Source organism: Oryctolagus cuniculus, chromosome 13, assembly GCF_964237555.1.
Source record: "Oryctolagus cuniculus chromosome 13, mOryCun1.1, whole genome shotgun sequence".
Classification (NCBI taxonomy): domain Eukaryota; kingdom Metazoa; phylum Chordata; class Mammalia; order Lagomorpha; family Leporidae; genus Oryctolagus; species Oryctolagus cuniculus.
In genome coordinates this window covers 61506703-61521218 of record NC_091444.1, presented here as the reverse complement: position 1 = coordinate 61521218, position 14516 = coordinate 61506703, and the positions used below count along the sequence as shown (strand labels likewise).

General features: G+C 35.8%; 1 protein-coding gene across 6 annotated transcripts in view; it reads right to left on the bottom strand.

Annotated features, from left to right (window-relative positions):
* Window positions 1-825: 825 nt before the first annotated feature.
* Window positions 826-14516, bottom strand: part of ERO1B (endoplasmic reticulum oxidoreductase 1 beta) — a 67928-nt gene continuing 54237 nt past the window's right edge. For 4 of the 6 annotated variants that reach the window (XM_051820762.2, XM_051820763.2, XM_051820764.2 and 1 more), the window contains 8 exons: window positions 14479-14505; window positions 11859-11951; window positions 11492-11738; window positions 9956-10025; window positions 6925-7011; window positions 5976-6109; window positions 4030-4086; window positions 826-1154 (listed from right to left, as the gene is read on the bottom strand). In XM_051820762.2, coding sequence (XP_051676722.2) covers window positions 1139-1154; window positions 4030-4086; window positions 5976-6109; window positions 6925-7011; window positions 9956-10025; window positions 11492-11738; window positions 11859-11951; window positions 14479-14505 — 731 coding nt within the window. In that variant the 3' untranslated portion in view covers window positions 826-1138. Of the gene's footprint in view, window positions 1155-3800; window positions 4087-5975; window positions 6110-6924; window positions 7012-9955; window positions 10026-11473; window positions 11739-11858; window positions 11952-14478; window positions 14506-14516 lie in introns of those variants that run through there. The other 2 variants (XR_011381537.1, XR_011381538.1) reach the window with 2 other exon arrangements.

Sequence of the window (14516 nt, the reverse complement as noted above, 5' to 3'; positions counted from 1 at the left end):
CAATTGTGTATGTTGTTATATGCCTAAAAAAAGTGTGGATGGAAGTATGAGAACCCAGGAACAGGGTATTTAAGGTGAAGGGGTGTATGTGTGCAGCATGGGAAGTTGGGCCAAAGAAGGAAGACATTTGCTGTATAACTTTGTCCCTTTTTGTTTAACCATGTGAATGTATTACCTATTCAAAAAAATTAAATAAAATAAGCATATTTTAAAAGCCTTGTGATGCAATACAAATCAAAAGATGCCTAAAGCCCCCACTTTTTAGCTAAATCGGAAATAGGCCAACTTCAGAAATGACACAAAATGGAGCAAATTATGAGTACAGGCTCCGGAGTCAGATTTTCTAGTCTCAAATTCCAGTTCCACAACCCACAGTTTCTGACAATGGAAAAATTACTTAGCTTCTCTCATTCTGTTTTCTTTATTAAAGGTCTGTTGAAAAATGGAATTAAAAGGTGCTCATTTTGGTGAAAAAAATTTTTGAAATCCATGCATCATTTTGTCATAATACTCATTTCTCTTGACCTTCTTGAAGACTCCTTCTGTACATGGATTTCAAAATTTTTGCACCAAATAAACTTAACCTTTTTATTTTCCACTTACTTTCCACAAAGAACCCTCATATTGTACTTTACCTACAAGCACTGTTGTGAAGACTAAATGATGTCTGAAAAGCACTTCACAGAATGTCTGCCATACTTGTCATTACGTTGGAAGAAGCAACCCAGACTACCTAAAAATATTTCCTCCCTCTCCTCAAATTACAGTCAGGTCGTCATATCATAAAAGAAACAAACTAAAGGAGGGGGGGAGAAACAGACAGAAAAAATGGCAGAAACATGTACTTTAATTCACATTTTCCAGAATCTGGCAGGTATAACAGCAAATTATTTGGAATTTTTTTCAAATCAAAGGTGCACCTGTAGATACTACTTTAAAAGTAGAGTACGTATAGGTTTGTGTGTTTTGTACCAAATAATTTTCATGATACCATGCATCTAATCTGTATGTTTTTTGGTGAATAGCTACAGTTTCTGCAGATACTTCAGTTTGCAAACTTCTGAGAGGTTTACTGTGAACTGTTCCCAAATTTCCAGCCGAAGGCAATGCTGATGAAGACCAAAATAGCTGTTCTTTCTTACATACAATGGCACCTGGGCAAAGTTGAAAAACATAGCACAGTGTCTTATATGCACACAGATTACAAATATTGAGTAATTCAGTATGTTAAATGTCTAAATGTTTTTACATCAAATTTCAAAACTAAATCCAGTGCTATTTTGTCTGATTCTCCTCTTAATCTAAGAATCAAAGCAGGAAAAGCATTCAGAGTTTACCAATATTTAGTTTGTCTAATTTACACAGATACCACTTAAGCAAAAAGTAAACTCATGCCATTGAAAGAAGGAATATTTTCTTTTTCTTCTTTTTCATTACTTCATCAGCTGGTACAATCATTTCTGTCAGTTATATTATTAAGTGTGGGATTTTTAAATTAGGTGATGAGATAAAGACAAAATGCCAAGAGGTACTCACCAGCCCAGCATTTTCACAATGCAACAGTACTCTAGTATTTCACAACTAAAGGCATGGTAACTGTCCAGTATCTAGCATAAGGACGGTAAAATGTCACCAGGCTCATGAAACAAAGATTCCTACACTTATACATTTAAGAAATACACAGATATACAAAAATGTAGGTCACCCCAACCTAATTTGTGATAAATTTCAACTTAAGAATTTATTTTCTTAATAGTGAAAAAATTAGTTAAATTTCCTAGAACATACTCTAATATACCATTTTCCCTAAGTTTGAAACAAATCAGAGCAAGAAAAAAAACAATAAATGGAAATGACCAAGGATTTTCTCTAGTAAACAGTTTTAACTAATGGCCTTTCTCTTTATGAAGGAATATGCAGTAACACTACCAAAAAGTTCTTTAAATTTACAGTAATAAAAGACAAAGTGCAAAATTTTCACATTTTCTACAACTCTGAATGAACACTAAAAACAATTCTGTTTAATTACTAGCAAGATTGCTTGGTCACATTTTAGACAGTTTGCCGTAAGGTCCCCTCCTCCACTGTCATTACTTACAACCCTTAGAAAGAAAAGAAAAAGTGGAGGAAGTTCCAATCAAGCCAGCCTTTTAAAAATTTAACTTAACAAAAACATACCAACAACAAAATCTAAAGTTTAAGAAGGTTAGAAAATAGGTGACAAAATAACTCCAGTAAGAAACTTACACCCCCAACTATATCCCTCCAAGGGATAGTTAAGTATTTAAAAGAGGGGTGGGCTAGCTAAATAAAATTTAAAATACTTCACTAAATCATCAATGAACACATTTCAGACTTTGGCAGGATAAGATGCGGGTTTTAAGAGCACTTATTATTTACTTCAGAGAAGACTGAAGAATCCAAGGAGAAACTCTTGATTTTGTACCCGTGTTTTACATAAATGCAGTCTTTCAAATTAATCACATATCTGCTGATGTCATTTTAAAAAAATCAAAAAATTTTTAAAAATACTGTTTAAAGATTTAAATTCCGAGTTTAGAAAACGACAGTTTGGGATTTATGAGTCATCTTGTTACAAGTTACACAAAGTACCATCAAAATACAATTAACTAAATATGCGAAGAAGAGTAGAGCAAGCTTAAAGGAGACTTGACCAAATCTACATGCTGGACTATCCTACCAAAGAAAATTACACTGAGAGAGGATTGCATAGGCAGTATTCTAAGGTTAAATTCTTTACAAATGTTTCAAATGTTCACCATTACTTAACATAGCAAATTTTATGTGTGTACAGTGTTTTTAACTGGCATTATAAATTGATATAATTCCATTCAAATTTTATCAAGAAGTAATCTGTTAAGTATTTATGCAATTTTTCTTTCCTTAAAGCAACTGATAATTTCTAAAATTTGGGTAAGAACAAAAAGTCAAAATGGAAAGCAGATGATTTGTAAGTTTTTTGTTTGTTTGTTTGTTTTACAGGCAGAGTGGACAGTGAGAGAGAGAGCAACAGAGAGAAAGGTCTTCCTTTGCCGTTGGTCCACCCTCCAATGGCCGCCACGGCCGGCATGCTGCGCTGATCCGATGGCAGGAGCCAGGTACTTCTCCTGGTCTCCCATGGGGTGCAGGGCCCAAGGACTTGGGCCATCCTCCACTGCACTCCCGGGCCACAGCAGAGAGCTGGCCTGGAAGAGAGGCAACCGGGACAGAATCCGGTGCCCCGACCGGGACTAGAACCCGGTGTGCCGGCGCCGCAAGGCAGAGGATTAGCCTAGTGAGCCATGGCGCCGGCCTGATTTGTAAGTTCTAAATAAAAGAGTATGCCTGAGCCAGCTCACTGCACACACATGAAATCTAGCTGAGTCAGCATGGAGAATACTTATCATCTTTACAAAAGCAGGGCTTACCCAAAACAAAATAGTAAGAGCAACAAAAAAAATCTTAAAACCAATGAAATTAAAGTCCCAGGAAATCTTAAGGAACTTCTGTAACTATTCTTTGAGAGGCCCATTCAGTATGTTGACTGCTCCATATTGTAAAAGGTGACACACACAGAGCAAGGCAAGGGTAAAAACAATATTAAAAAATCACTGATAAGTCTTTGTCACTGATACCAGCCCTAAGCAACATCTGGTTTCCTAGTTCTCTTTTTTCCAAAACAAACTGTGTTATGAGCATAGAGTCATGTGACAACTGGAAATAAGGGATAATCAATAAGAACAAAACCATTTATAAAAAACTATTCAACAGATGGAAACACACGAAAATAAACACAGAATTAGTATAACTTACATGTTTTAAAGTATATACTTCATTTATAAATATCTCTAATTGACAATAATCTATTGAGAATCATAAATATTCAAGTGAGCATTTGAATTTTCTCTTTAAGAGTTCAGAAGTCTTGAAGTCTTAGAAGATTAGTCTCTTTCTGCTGAATGTCCAAGACTAAAAGGCTCCACAAAGTCACTTTATGTCTCTAACCAGACATATAAAAGCCTTTATTACCTACTGTGCTGAAGTAAGACTTTAAAATTTTGTAACTCTCGTATACTTGTAGAAAGCCTGCAGAAGAAAAAGTGTGTTAGTAAGTACAGTGAATGATGCAGGCATATATCAAATTATCAATATTGTTATATGGTCTCTAATTTGAAAGCAAAATCTAAAGAAGTAAACAATACTGAACAGTGAAGCTTTCCATTTTTGAGTGAGTATGCTCTAATTTCTTCAAGATTGACAAAACAGAGCAGTGGTTCTTTGGTCTTGGTTTAAAAGGGAAAAGGAAGCCAGTTATTGTTATCAACAGATTCTAGATTAATGATAGGAAAAGTGATAATCTGTTAACAAAAAAAAAATCTTGAAGTGATTTGCATTTGATCTTTTAAATTCATTTTGCTCATTTCTCTTCAAGTGACCACTCTGCTTCTTTCTTGTTGTTCCCTAAACCCACTTTCACATTGTTAGTGCTCTAAGAGTAAAGACTATCTTCTGCCAAGTCCCTTCCTGTACCTGTTACTCATCCACGATTATTAACTGCCTAACAAACATTCTGCCTATCTTGTGTTTGAAATTTGTCTACGTAGTCATCTTTCAATACAGAGCAGCAACAGGTGGAATCTGTCAAGATGAGAAAGGTATAACCAATATATTTTCACTGCCTCTTTTTAATTTAAAATATATGTGAAGAAAGCATAAGGAATACTTTTATTACTCAGCCTGTATTTTTTAAACTTGATTTTTTTTCTGCCCTTTCCCCAAGGTAGCATATTACCATTATCTGCTATTCTTTTCCTTCTATTTTGTATTCCTTAGTTGGTATTGCATGTATCTTTATAAATTAATTTTTGAAATCATTTATGTATAAACAAAAAGGAAGCTACATGTCTATACACACACACAAGTGAGGTAGAAATCAGAGACAAAAGACTCCTTAGCTTAAGAAATAAAGAATTAAATGAAGGGTTTAATTTCTTTTTCTTTGGCCGGCGCCACGGCTCACTCGGCTAATCCTCCGCCTGTGGCACCAGCACTCCGGGTTCGAGTCCCGGTCGGGGCGCTGGATTTTGTCCCGGTTGCTTCCCAGTCCAGCTCTCTGCTGTGGCCCGGGAGGGCAGTGGAGGATGGCCCAAGTGCTTGGGCCCTGCACCCGCATGGGAGACCAGGGGGAATCACCTGGCTCCTGGCTTTGGATCAGCGCAGCGTGTGGGCCGTAGCAGCCACCTGGGGGGTGAACCAACGGAAAAGGAAGACCTGTCTCTCTCTCTCACTGTCTAACTCTGCCTGTCAAAAAAAAAAATTTCTTTTTCTTTTATCACTTTTTCAATCAACTAAGTTTTCCTTCATCTACTACTGTACTTGAACAAGTTATGCCCAGCTAAAAAGTAGTATAGAATATTTCTCTAAAAAATTGAGGAGGTAAACTGCTAAATATTGGCAACTGGAAATCATTAGTTTTTCTTATGACCTGTAGTGAAACTAATTTTGTTAGCATTCATGCTAATCTAAGTAAAGTGAGTACAGGTATAATAAAATAATTATCTTTTTGTCAACAAAAGGACCTAAACTCTACTTCGGCACACTGGATGATCAAGTCTTCACTGTGAAAGTAGGTCTTGGGGCCGATGCTGTGACGTGGCGTGTGGGGTCGCTGGCTATGGTGCCAGCTTCCCTTATGGGCACCGGTTCAAGTCCTGGCTGCTCCACTTCCCATCTAGCTCTCTGCTGTGGCCTGGGAAGGCAGTGGAGGATGGCCCAGGTCCTTGTGCCACTGTATCCATGTGAGAGATCCAGGGGCAGCTCCTGGCTTCGGGTTGGTACAGCTCTGGCCATTGCAACCAATTGTGGGGGAAGCCATGGATGGAGGACCTCTCTCTGTCTCTGCTTCTCCTTCACTCTCTGTGTAACTGACTTTCAAATAAATAAAAAAATCTTTAAAATAAAAAAGTGGGTCTTACCTTCCAAAGGCATTTAAAAGAGCAACTATTTCCTGTCGAGTGAGTTGGAAGCCTTTAGATGGACTATTCTCTGGAAGCTTTTGAATTTCTTTTTCAGAGAATAATATCTTCAGGGCAGTTCCTAAACCCTGAGTCTATAAAGAAAAATACTAATAAGCTTAAAATTAACTTTACATAATAACTACTAGAAAGGTTTAAAGCAATACACAGCTACTGTGATGACAGGAATTCATAGGAACTGAACTTTTTAACAAAATGTTGAACTATGAAAAGTACAGTTTCTACTTCCTCACATGTTATACATATGATAGATTTAAGCTAATAAGGAAACTGGAATAGTCTAACACTTATTGGACACATATACCATCCGAAATTATGAAAATGCCTTTTTTAAACCTCACCAATAACATTAGGGCCACAATTAGATTTATAACCTTTACATTTTTTATAGCTCTTATCAATTCAAACCTCAGATTATTAGTGATTCCTACACATTATAATTACTCAAGTAGCAGCACTAGAGAAAAATGAGATTAAAATATCAATCATTCTTAGACTAATAATATAGAGTAACAGACTTTGCAGAACATTAATTTGGTAACTAGGTAGCAAATGAAATAAATTCAATGACCAAAATTTGATACTTAAATCTTTTTATATAATTACATTTTACCTTTTTTTCATAAATGCCAACTTTATAAATAAATCTGATTGTACCAGCAGATACAATAAAAGTAAAATTGACACAGAAAACAAAATCCATACACATGTATATCTATTAGAGTTTAATAATGCTTATTTTTTCATCAGTAAAGCAGAAAAATCACAATTTGGATCTGCCTATTTCTCAACCATAATGAAAAATGAGCACATCTTAATCAAAATTTTGAAGTCAGTGAAAAAAAAGTAAAGTTAGTAACAATTTCAGAAGAAAGGACAACACACATACCTGTAATTTCCCCCATAATCTGCATTTATCACATCCAACACAGTCCATAATACGGGAGATATTCTTGAAATGTAACCGAAATTCTTCCTGGCAAGCAGAAAATATTTTCAGGTTAATTAGACTTTTAAAATTAAACTGCATTTAGTTGAACTAAGAAGTAAAATTTTTGAAGTTTATTCATCAATGTGTTTTTCAACAGTAAAAAATATTTGAACTTGTACAACATAATTGTGGAACATAAAACAATGGACATTAATGAAACTTTGTAACATTGATCCTGAATATTAATTTAAAAAGTTTTATTGAAGGGCTGTTTCTAGACAAAGCCCTAAAATATGCATGATGGGGACATAATAGTAAATGATCAAATGGTCTTGACATTTAAAAAAACATTAACTGCTGTTTGCATTTTATATCTACACTCCATCAATAATAAATACATTTAATGTTTCATTTATTTTGATGTTTTGCTTTGTATGAACCTAAATCAGAATACTATCCCTAGAACAATGATCAATTTTCATATCACTCCTTAGTATCACATGTCTGTCACAGGTGTCAATCCATGTTAATGATCACAGGCCTGTGCAGGGTGTATCACCGACTCCCACATTAGCTAGTGCCAGCTTCCTCAAATATGCAGTGCCATACTGATGGTTACTGCATCTCTGGCTTTTCCTACACAGGAGAAGCTCTTCTACCTGTAAGCATCTGTGCGTGGCTTACTCTATCTTCAAAGCTAATGTCACTTTATCTGAGGACACAAGTTAAGAGAACATTCCCTCATCTGTTTCAAAAGGAAAAATGTAGAAAATAAAATCATTTTATTGTATGGAGTAAATATTTTATTGCATGGAGTTGGAGGCAAGTAGCCTGAAATTGGCCATCAGAAGCCTTGTTCAGCTGTCCAAGGGATTAAAAGGAATCAGTATCTCGGCCAAAACAAAGACAACAGAAGTAGAATGTAAAAGCCTTTGCTCTTTGCTCTCCACTCTTGGTGTAATGCATGGTCTTTGGAGCAGATGGAAAACGGACTTAGGTTCTGCTTTTACACACTCTTTTTTTTTTTTTTTAATTTATTTATTTGAAAATCAGAGCTACACAGAGAGAGGAGAGGCAGAAAGAGAGAGGGAGATCTTCCATCTGCTGATTCACTCCCCAGTTGGCTGCAACGGCCGGAGCTATGCTGATCCGAAGCCAGGAGCTTCTTCCTGGTCTTCCAGGAGGGTACAGGGGCCCAAGGACTTGAACCATCTTCTGCTGCTTTCCCAGGCCACAGCAGAGAGCTGGATCAGAAGTGGAGCAGCCGGGACTCGAACCCGCACCCATATGGGATGCAGGCGCTGCAGACCAGGGTCTTAACCCACTGCACCACAGCGCTGGCCCTTGAAAAATAGCAAAATTCTCAGCATCATGGGGTTGGAAGCTAGTCATGACCTCAGGCCTTGTTCAGTCTTACTTTATTCATCTACAAAAATACACATAATTATAGTTGACCTGCCTTATTCAGGGTGCTTTGAAGATCAAAAATATAATATCTGTGTAAATACTTAGAAAATAGGAAGTGTTATAAAATTAATTAACATTATATTCAGTGCAATAATAGAAATATATCTCTAATACAACTGTTAAACAAAACAATCCCCCAACACTAAAATGTAGTTTTGGTTAAATTCCTTATTACATTTCAGAAATAAAAAGAAATTCTCATCAATGGAGAAACACTCAGTATTGAGTCTTTATTTATTGTGATATATCTACCATCTAAAACAAAGGTGTTTGAAAATTTTTTCAAATTTTAGAAATATTGTATATGCACTAAATATTATGAAATACCCCACAAAGTATGAGGCAATACCCTGCAATCAAATACATTAATGCTTCTCCAACAAAATAGAAGAAAATTGATAGAATATTTTTTGTTTTGGAATTCTGCTTTCTATCTCTATTCTTATATCAGTTCACCTCAGGCTTTGGTAACAAATTGTATTGCATCAAGCATGAGAAAATGTTTGTTTTTGGATTTCAGAATTGTTAGAAAAGATCGTGAAGCTATATTAGAACAGTATTTGCCAGCCAGCTTCAAATATTTTATTAACATGTTAAGAGTACAATTTATTCCCCAATGTACTATAAACAAATGAAAACAAAGAATTCCAGATATGAAGTTTGATAATGTTACTAAAACATATTCTCCTTCTGATATCACAGGTTAACAGGTAAGTTTTAGGTTTTCTATCAGTCCAAAAGTCCAGCAAAAAAACATAATAGCTTAAAAACTGTAACATTCCATAAAATAATCTTCAGAAAAATTAAGATTACTGTCTTCAAAGTGGCTAGCCACTGATATTTAGAAAGTTGCATTAAAACAAAATACACAACAATTTTAACCTAACAAAACTTGCAAAATAATACCTTTTAGAAAGACATTTATAAAAGTTTAACACTTATTGGACAGAATAATGACTGAGGATTGACTAAGAAGCTGGTCAAACTAGAAGAGAGAGGGGACTGAGAAAGAAGTATGGTGATGAATTTTTGGCCCACTTATAGAGAAATCACATCAGATGAACCTCAAAAAGTTAGGATGATGGGAAAGAAGAGAATTTAGATGAGTAAGATTAAAACATGGCCGGCGCTGCGGCTCAACAGGCTAATCCTCTGCCTAGCGGCACCGGCACATCAGGTTCTAGTCCCGGTCGGGGCACCGGATTCTTTCCCGGTTGCCCCTCTTCCAGGCCAGCTCTCCGCTGTGGCCAGGGAGTGCAGTGGAGGATGGCCCAAGTACTTGGGCTCTGCACCCCATGGGAGACCAGGATAAGTACCTGGCTCCTGCCTTTGGATCAGCGCGGTGCGCTGGCCGCAGTGCGCTGGCCGCAGCGGCCATTGGAGGGTGAACCAAAGGCAAAAGGAAGACCTGTCTCTCTCTCTCTCTCTCACTGTCCACTCTGCCTGTCAAAAAAAAAAAAAAAAAAAAAAAAAGATTAAAACACAACCAGTACAACCTATCCCTCAATCAAGAACTTTTTACCTTTAAAGATTTGGCTCCCTTTTTGTCACCAGCAAACATGGATTTCTCATCAAAGTGCATAGGAAAAGACCTGAAGAAAAGACAGTCATATAATATGGTAGAGACAAAAAAAAAAAAAAAAAAAAAAAAAAAAATCCAAGTACTTTCTAAGAGCCCTGCTAGAATCTTTTTTCCCTACAAAAATTTAAAATTAATGATTTAGGGGCCGGTGCTGTGGCGCAGCAGGTTAAAGCCCTGGCCTGAAGTGCCAGCATCCAATATGGGCACTGGTTCTAGTTCCGGCTGCTCCACTTCCAATCCAGTTCTCTGCTATGGCCTGGGAAAGCAGTAGAAGATGGCCCAAGTCCTTGGGCCCCTGCACCCACGTGGGGTTCTTGGAAGAAGCTCCTGGCTCCTGGCTTCAGATTGGCACAGCTCTGGTCATTGTGGCCATCTGGGGAGTGAACCAGCAGATGGATGACATCTCTCTCTGTCTCTACCTCTCTCTGTAACTCTTTCAAATAAATTAAAAAAAAAAAAAAACTGACGATTTATTCATGTGTAAGGTTTAGTAAGGTAGGAAGGTGGCAAACAGTTCACATATAAATTGTTTAATCAGAGACTAAAGCAAGATGCAGATGGCTTTCTAATTTATAAGACTGTTATGTTTTGTCTTTGGCCATACCATCCTTAATGCATCTGATATCATCCAATCTAAAAAGCTAGGCAGCGTTTGGCCTGGTTAGTACTTGGATGGAAAACTGTAATGTGTTAAAGAAAGTACATGATGATATAAAAAATTTAAAACCTATGTGAAAAATAGACATTCTTTTAAAATATGATACATTATTTAAATACTTAATATTTTTCTTTTTAAAAAATTTATTCAAAAGGCACAGCAACAGAAACAGTGAAAGACAGAAACATGGATAGAATGGAGACAGAGATCTTCCATCCACTGGTTTGCTCCCCAAAAGCCCATCCAGTGGCTGGGGTGGATCAGGTATAAGCCAGGAGCCTTGAACACGAGGGACTCACAGACTTGAGTTACTTAATAGGATATGCCTTAGCAGGAAGCTGGATCAGAAGTGAATGTGCCCGGACTTGAACCCAAGTACTCTGATATGGGATGCCAGTATCCAGAATGGCATCTTAACCACTGAGCTAAATGCCTGCCCCCATATTCATTTTAACAACCAGTAAACTCAAATTTTATATACCAAGCATATTTCAAAACGGTTATATTCTAGAAGGTAAGGTTAATGCTCCCTTATGTATCTACCATAATGCTAACATACATAATGATACTACCTAGATAATAACTGAAAGAATATAAAGTTATGAAATATTATAGCACTAAATTTTGATACTACACAAAACTTAAAGTTACATTTAAAATTATGGCCCAAACTCAAGTATGAAAGTTTCTACAACAACTTCTGATAATTTTACTTCTCAGTCCCCTTTTCCTAACATTTAGGAGTCAGGTTTTTGTTGTACTTCAAGTTCTACCTCATTTGAATAGAGAAGTTCAGGTACCTGACAGTTAATTCTTACTTTGTATCTTGAAAGATATTCAGTAGGAGGCTTTTTGTGTCAGCATCTTCTTCTACATTTCCAGTGTAAAGATCGACAATTGAGCGCTCAAAATATGGCGCTACCTTTGACAAAGCCCGAAGTTCAATCAAGTATAAAAAGTACAGATTCTTTAGCCTTCGTGGACCTTCTCCCTTGGTTTCCACAGGGTCAAAGCGGCGTTTAAATTCTTTGATATTAGGCCCCCAGCTAGGTTTACCCCAAGTTTCTAAAAAGGAAGAGAAATACATTATTTTAGTAAATGGATTTTTTTTGGTCTAGAGAAAATGTATCCCCTCCCCCCAAATTTTACACTAATAACAAAATCTCTGCTTAAAAATCTGTTTACCTTCCAAAAGATAATTTGCACACAGATGTAAATTGATACTAGCATGAAGTCCTGATATAAGCTTATAGAAGACTCTCTTCTCCAGACACAAACCTATGTTTTAAAAATGAAAAAGAAATGATGCCCATTATATAGCAGATATATTGAATCAGAGGTACTCAGTACACAGGATGTTTTTTAAGATTAAAGGGTGGTGAAAATAAATCAAGAATAATATAAAAAGTTAGATTAGGATCCCCTCACTAGAAAACAAAGTAATATTCAGAATAGAGTTAACTGAATATGATGGGAACTTCATGTAAAACCAGATAGAACCGTTTGGCAACTACCAATGGTAAAAACACAGGCAGCTGGAAAGTTCTCATGTTACACAGAAGGCAATAGCAAAGGCTGGTGTCTGTATGTGTGGTATCGGCTGACAACTTAATAAAACAACTATAAAGTCACAATTTTCATTTAACAATAGCTGTTTCTCCTTTTCCCTTTCCTGTATGTGTTCCTTCTTAGAACTTATTTGGTAGTGGAGATTTATTAACCTCTTGCCTGGTAAATCTTTAATTCTATTTAACTGTATTTTCTACTTGTAAGATCCCAAAACTTGGAGAACAGACATTGAAGAATTTCAACATACACCAAAAAAATGCATGTTGACCATTTACTATGTGAATAGAATCATACTGTCTGGAGTTCAGAATACAATGAAAATTATTTTATGTAGCCTTCTTAACCCATACAGGCTTTTACTCAAAACTTACAACAGAGGTCAAGATAATCCCTATCCTAGCCTATTCCTGCTTCCATTTTAAAAGATTTTCTTTATAATAAGATTGGCACCTTGTAATGTATTTAATGCCAGTAAATGGTGAATTTAAAAATGGCTCAGGTAAAAAATTTTATGTTAGGTATCACAATAAAATTTTTGGAAAGTAATAGTCTTTATGGAAAATTTAAAAATAAATAAAAATGGAGAAAGATTAGTTTCAAGAATCCACTAATGCAGAACAATTAGCTTTTTCCATCCATCACACATGTTTTCTGCTTGTTTGCTTTTTGTTTTTCCATGAGGAAAAATAGACTTCAATAGTAGAAATTAAGATAGTCACGTTTTTATGCAGTTGGAAAAATTATAAGAGTACTTAAGTGGCTTACTTTGCATTGTTTAAAGATCTTTTAGTTTTTTATTTAATATGAAAGGCAGAGAGAGAGAAAATGAGAGAGAGATGTCCCATTCAGTGGTTCACTTCTCAAAGCCTGCAACAGCCAGGAATGGGCCATCCCAAATTCAGGAACCAGGAACTAAAAATAGATCTTGTTTATTGGTAGCAGGGACACAAGAACTTGAGCCATCATCTGCTGCCCTCCCAGGCACATCAGCAAAGACTGGATTGGAAGAGGAGCAACTGTGCCACAGTGTTCGCCCCTAAATTAGAATTCTTGCTAGATTATTTGAATTACCATAGATAATAATAATAATAATAATCAGTACTACTGAGGAGGGAGGAGTGGAAATCTATCAGGGTACTTCAAAAGTTGATAGAAAACCAGAATGAAAAAGTAAGTTTATTTTGGTGCAGAAAATTTGAAAACCTATGCAGTTTTTATAATACACATTTTCTAATTTTTTGAAGACTATTTTTTTTCCCTCACACAAAAGGGCTATATTTACTGTAATAATAGGATGTGACATTTAGACATTGTTTAATGATTTCCAAAGGAGTTCTTATAGCTATTATCTATACTAATAATGTAGATAAGTGGGATTACTATTGCCACTCTTACACTCCAGATGAAAAAATTCAATCTAGAAAAGGTGGTCAGTTGCCTGTAAACAGGATTGCTCCCTGGAACCATTTATCAATATTCAGGGATTGGGGGATACTGGAGTGGTGATACAGTATTCCTAGAATCCAGTATTGCCCTGAATTTCATTCTTATGCTTCTTATCAATATTCAGAGTCCCCGTCTCTTGTAACCTAAATGCCACCTTCTACATTTTTTATCTTTAGAGTAGAGCTTAATATTTAAATAAGTTAATCATCTTCTTCTACACAGACTATTTTCAATACAATTCCAACAGTATTTGCACAATAATTTTCACCTTACTAATGGCTGATATATGCACATAGTTCACTAAAAACAAAGGGAAATCATGTTCATAAGATAACATGACCAATTAACAGACATAAAATAGTATTAACTACTTAGTTTAACCCTAAAAGGCCACAGCTATGGAATATCAATTTTCTCATTATCAGTGAACTTGCTTAAATTCCACTAATACATACTAACTTTCAGTTTCATAAATCATGGCAATTTGAAAAGTTTTAAAAATCATCGCATAACCAGTTATTAACCTAGGTTGTCAAGATCCTAGAACATTTCAGCTTTCCATTAATAACAACATTTTATATTTTCAACACTGGAAATATAAGAATATAAAAGTATGTAGTACATTTCTGGCGGACCATAACCTCAAATTTAGCAATCTAAAGCATATATTATCTTCTTCCAAATACTGTCATAATTAGTTGTCAAGGCAATACAAATGTAAAATTTATAAAAACATATCAGTACTTTCTGCAAAAAGCCAGTAAATGTAAAACACAGACATTAAGTTTACCTTCTAGCCACGTATAGAATGATTCTCCTAAAAAAAAA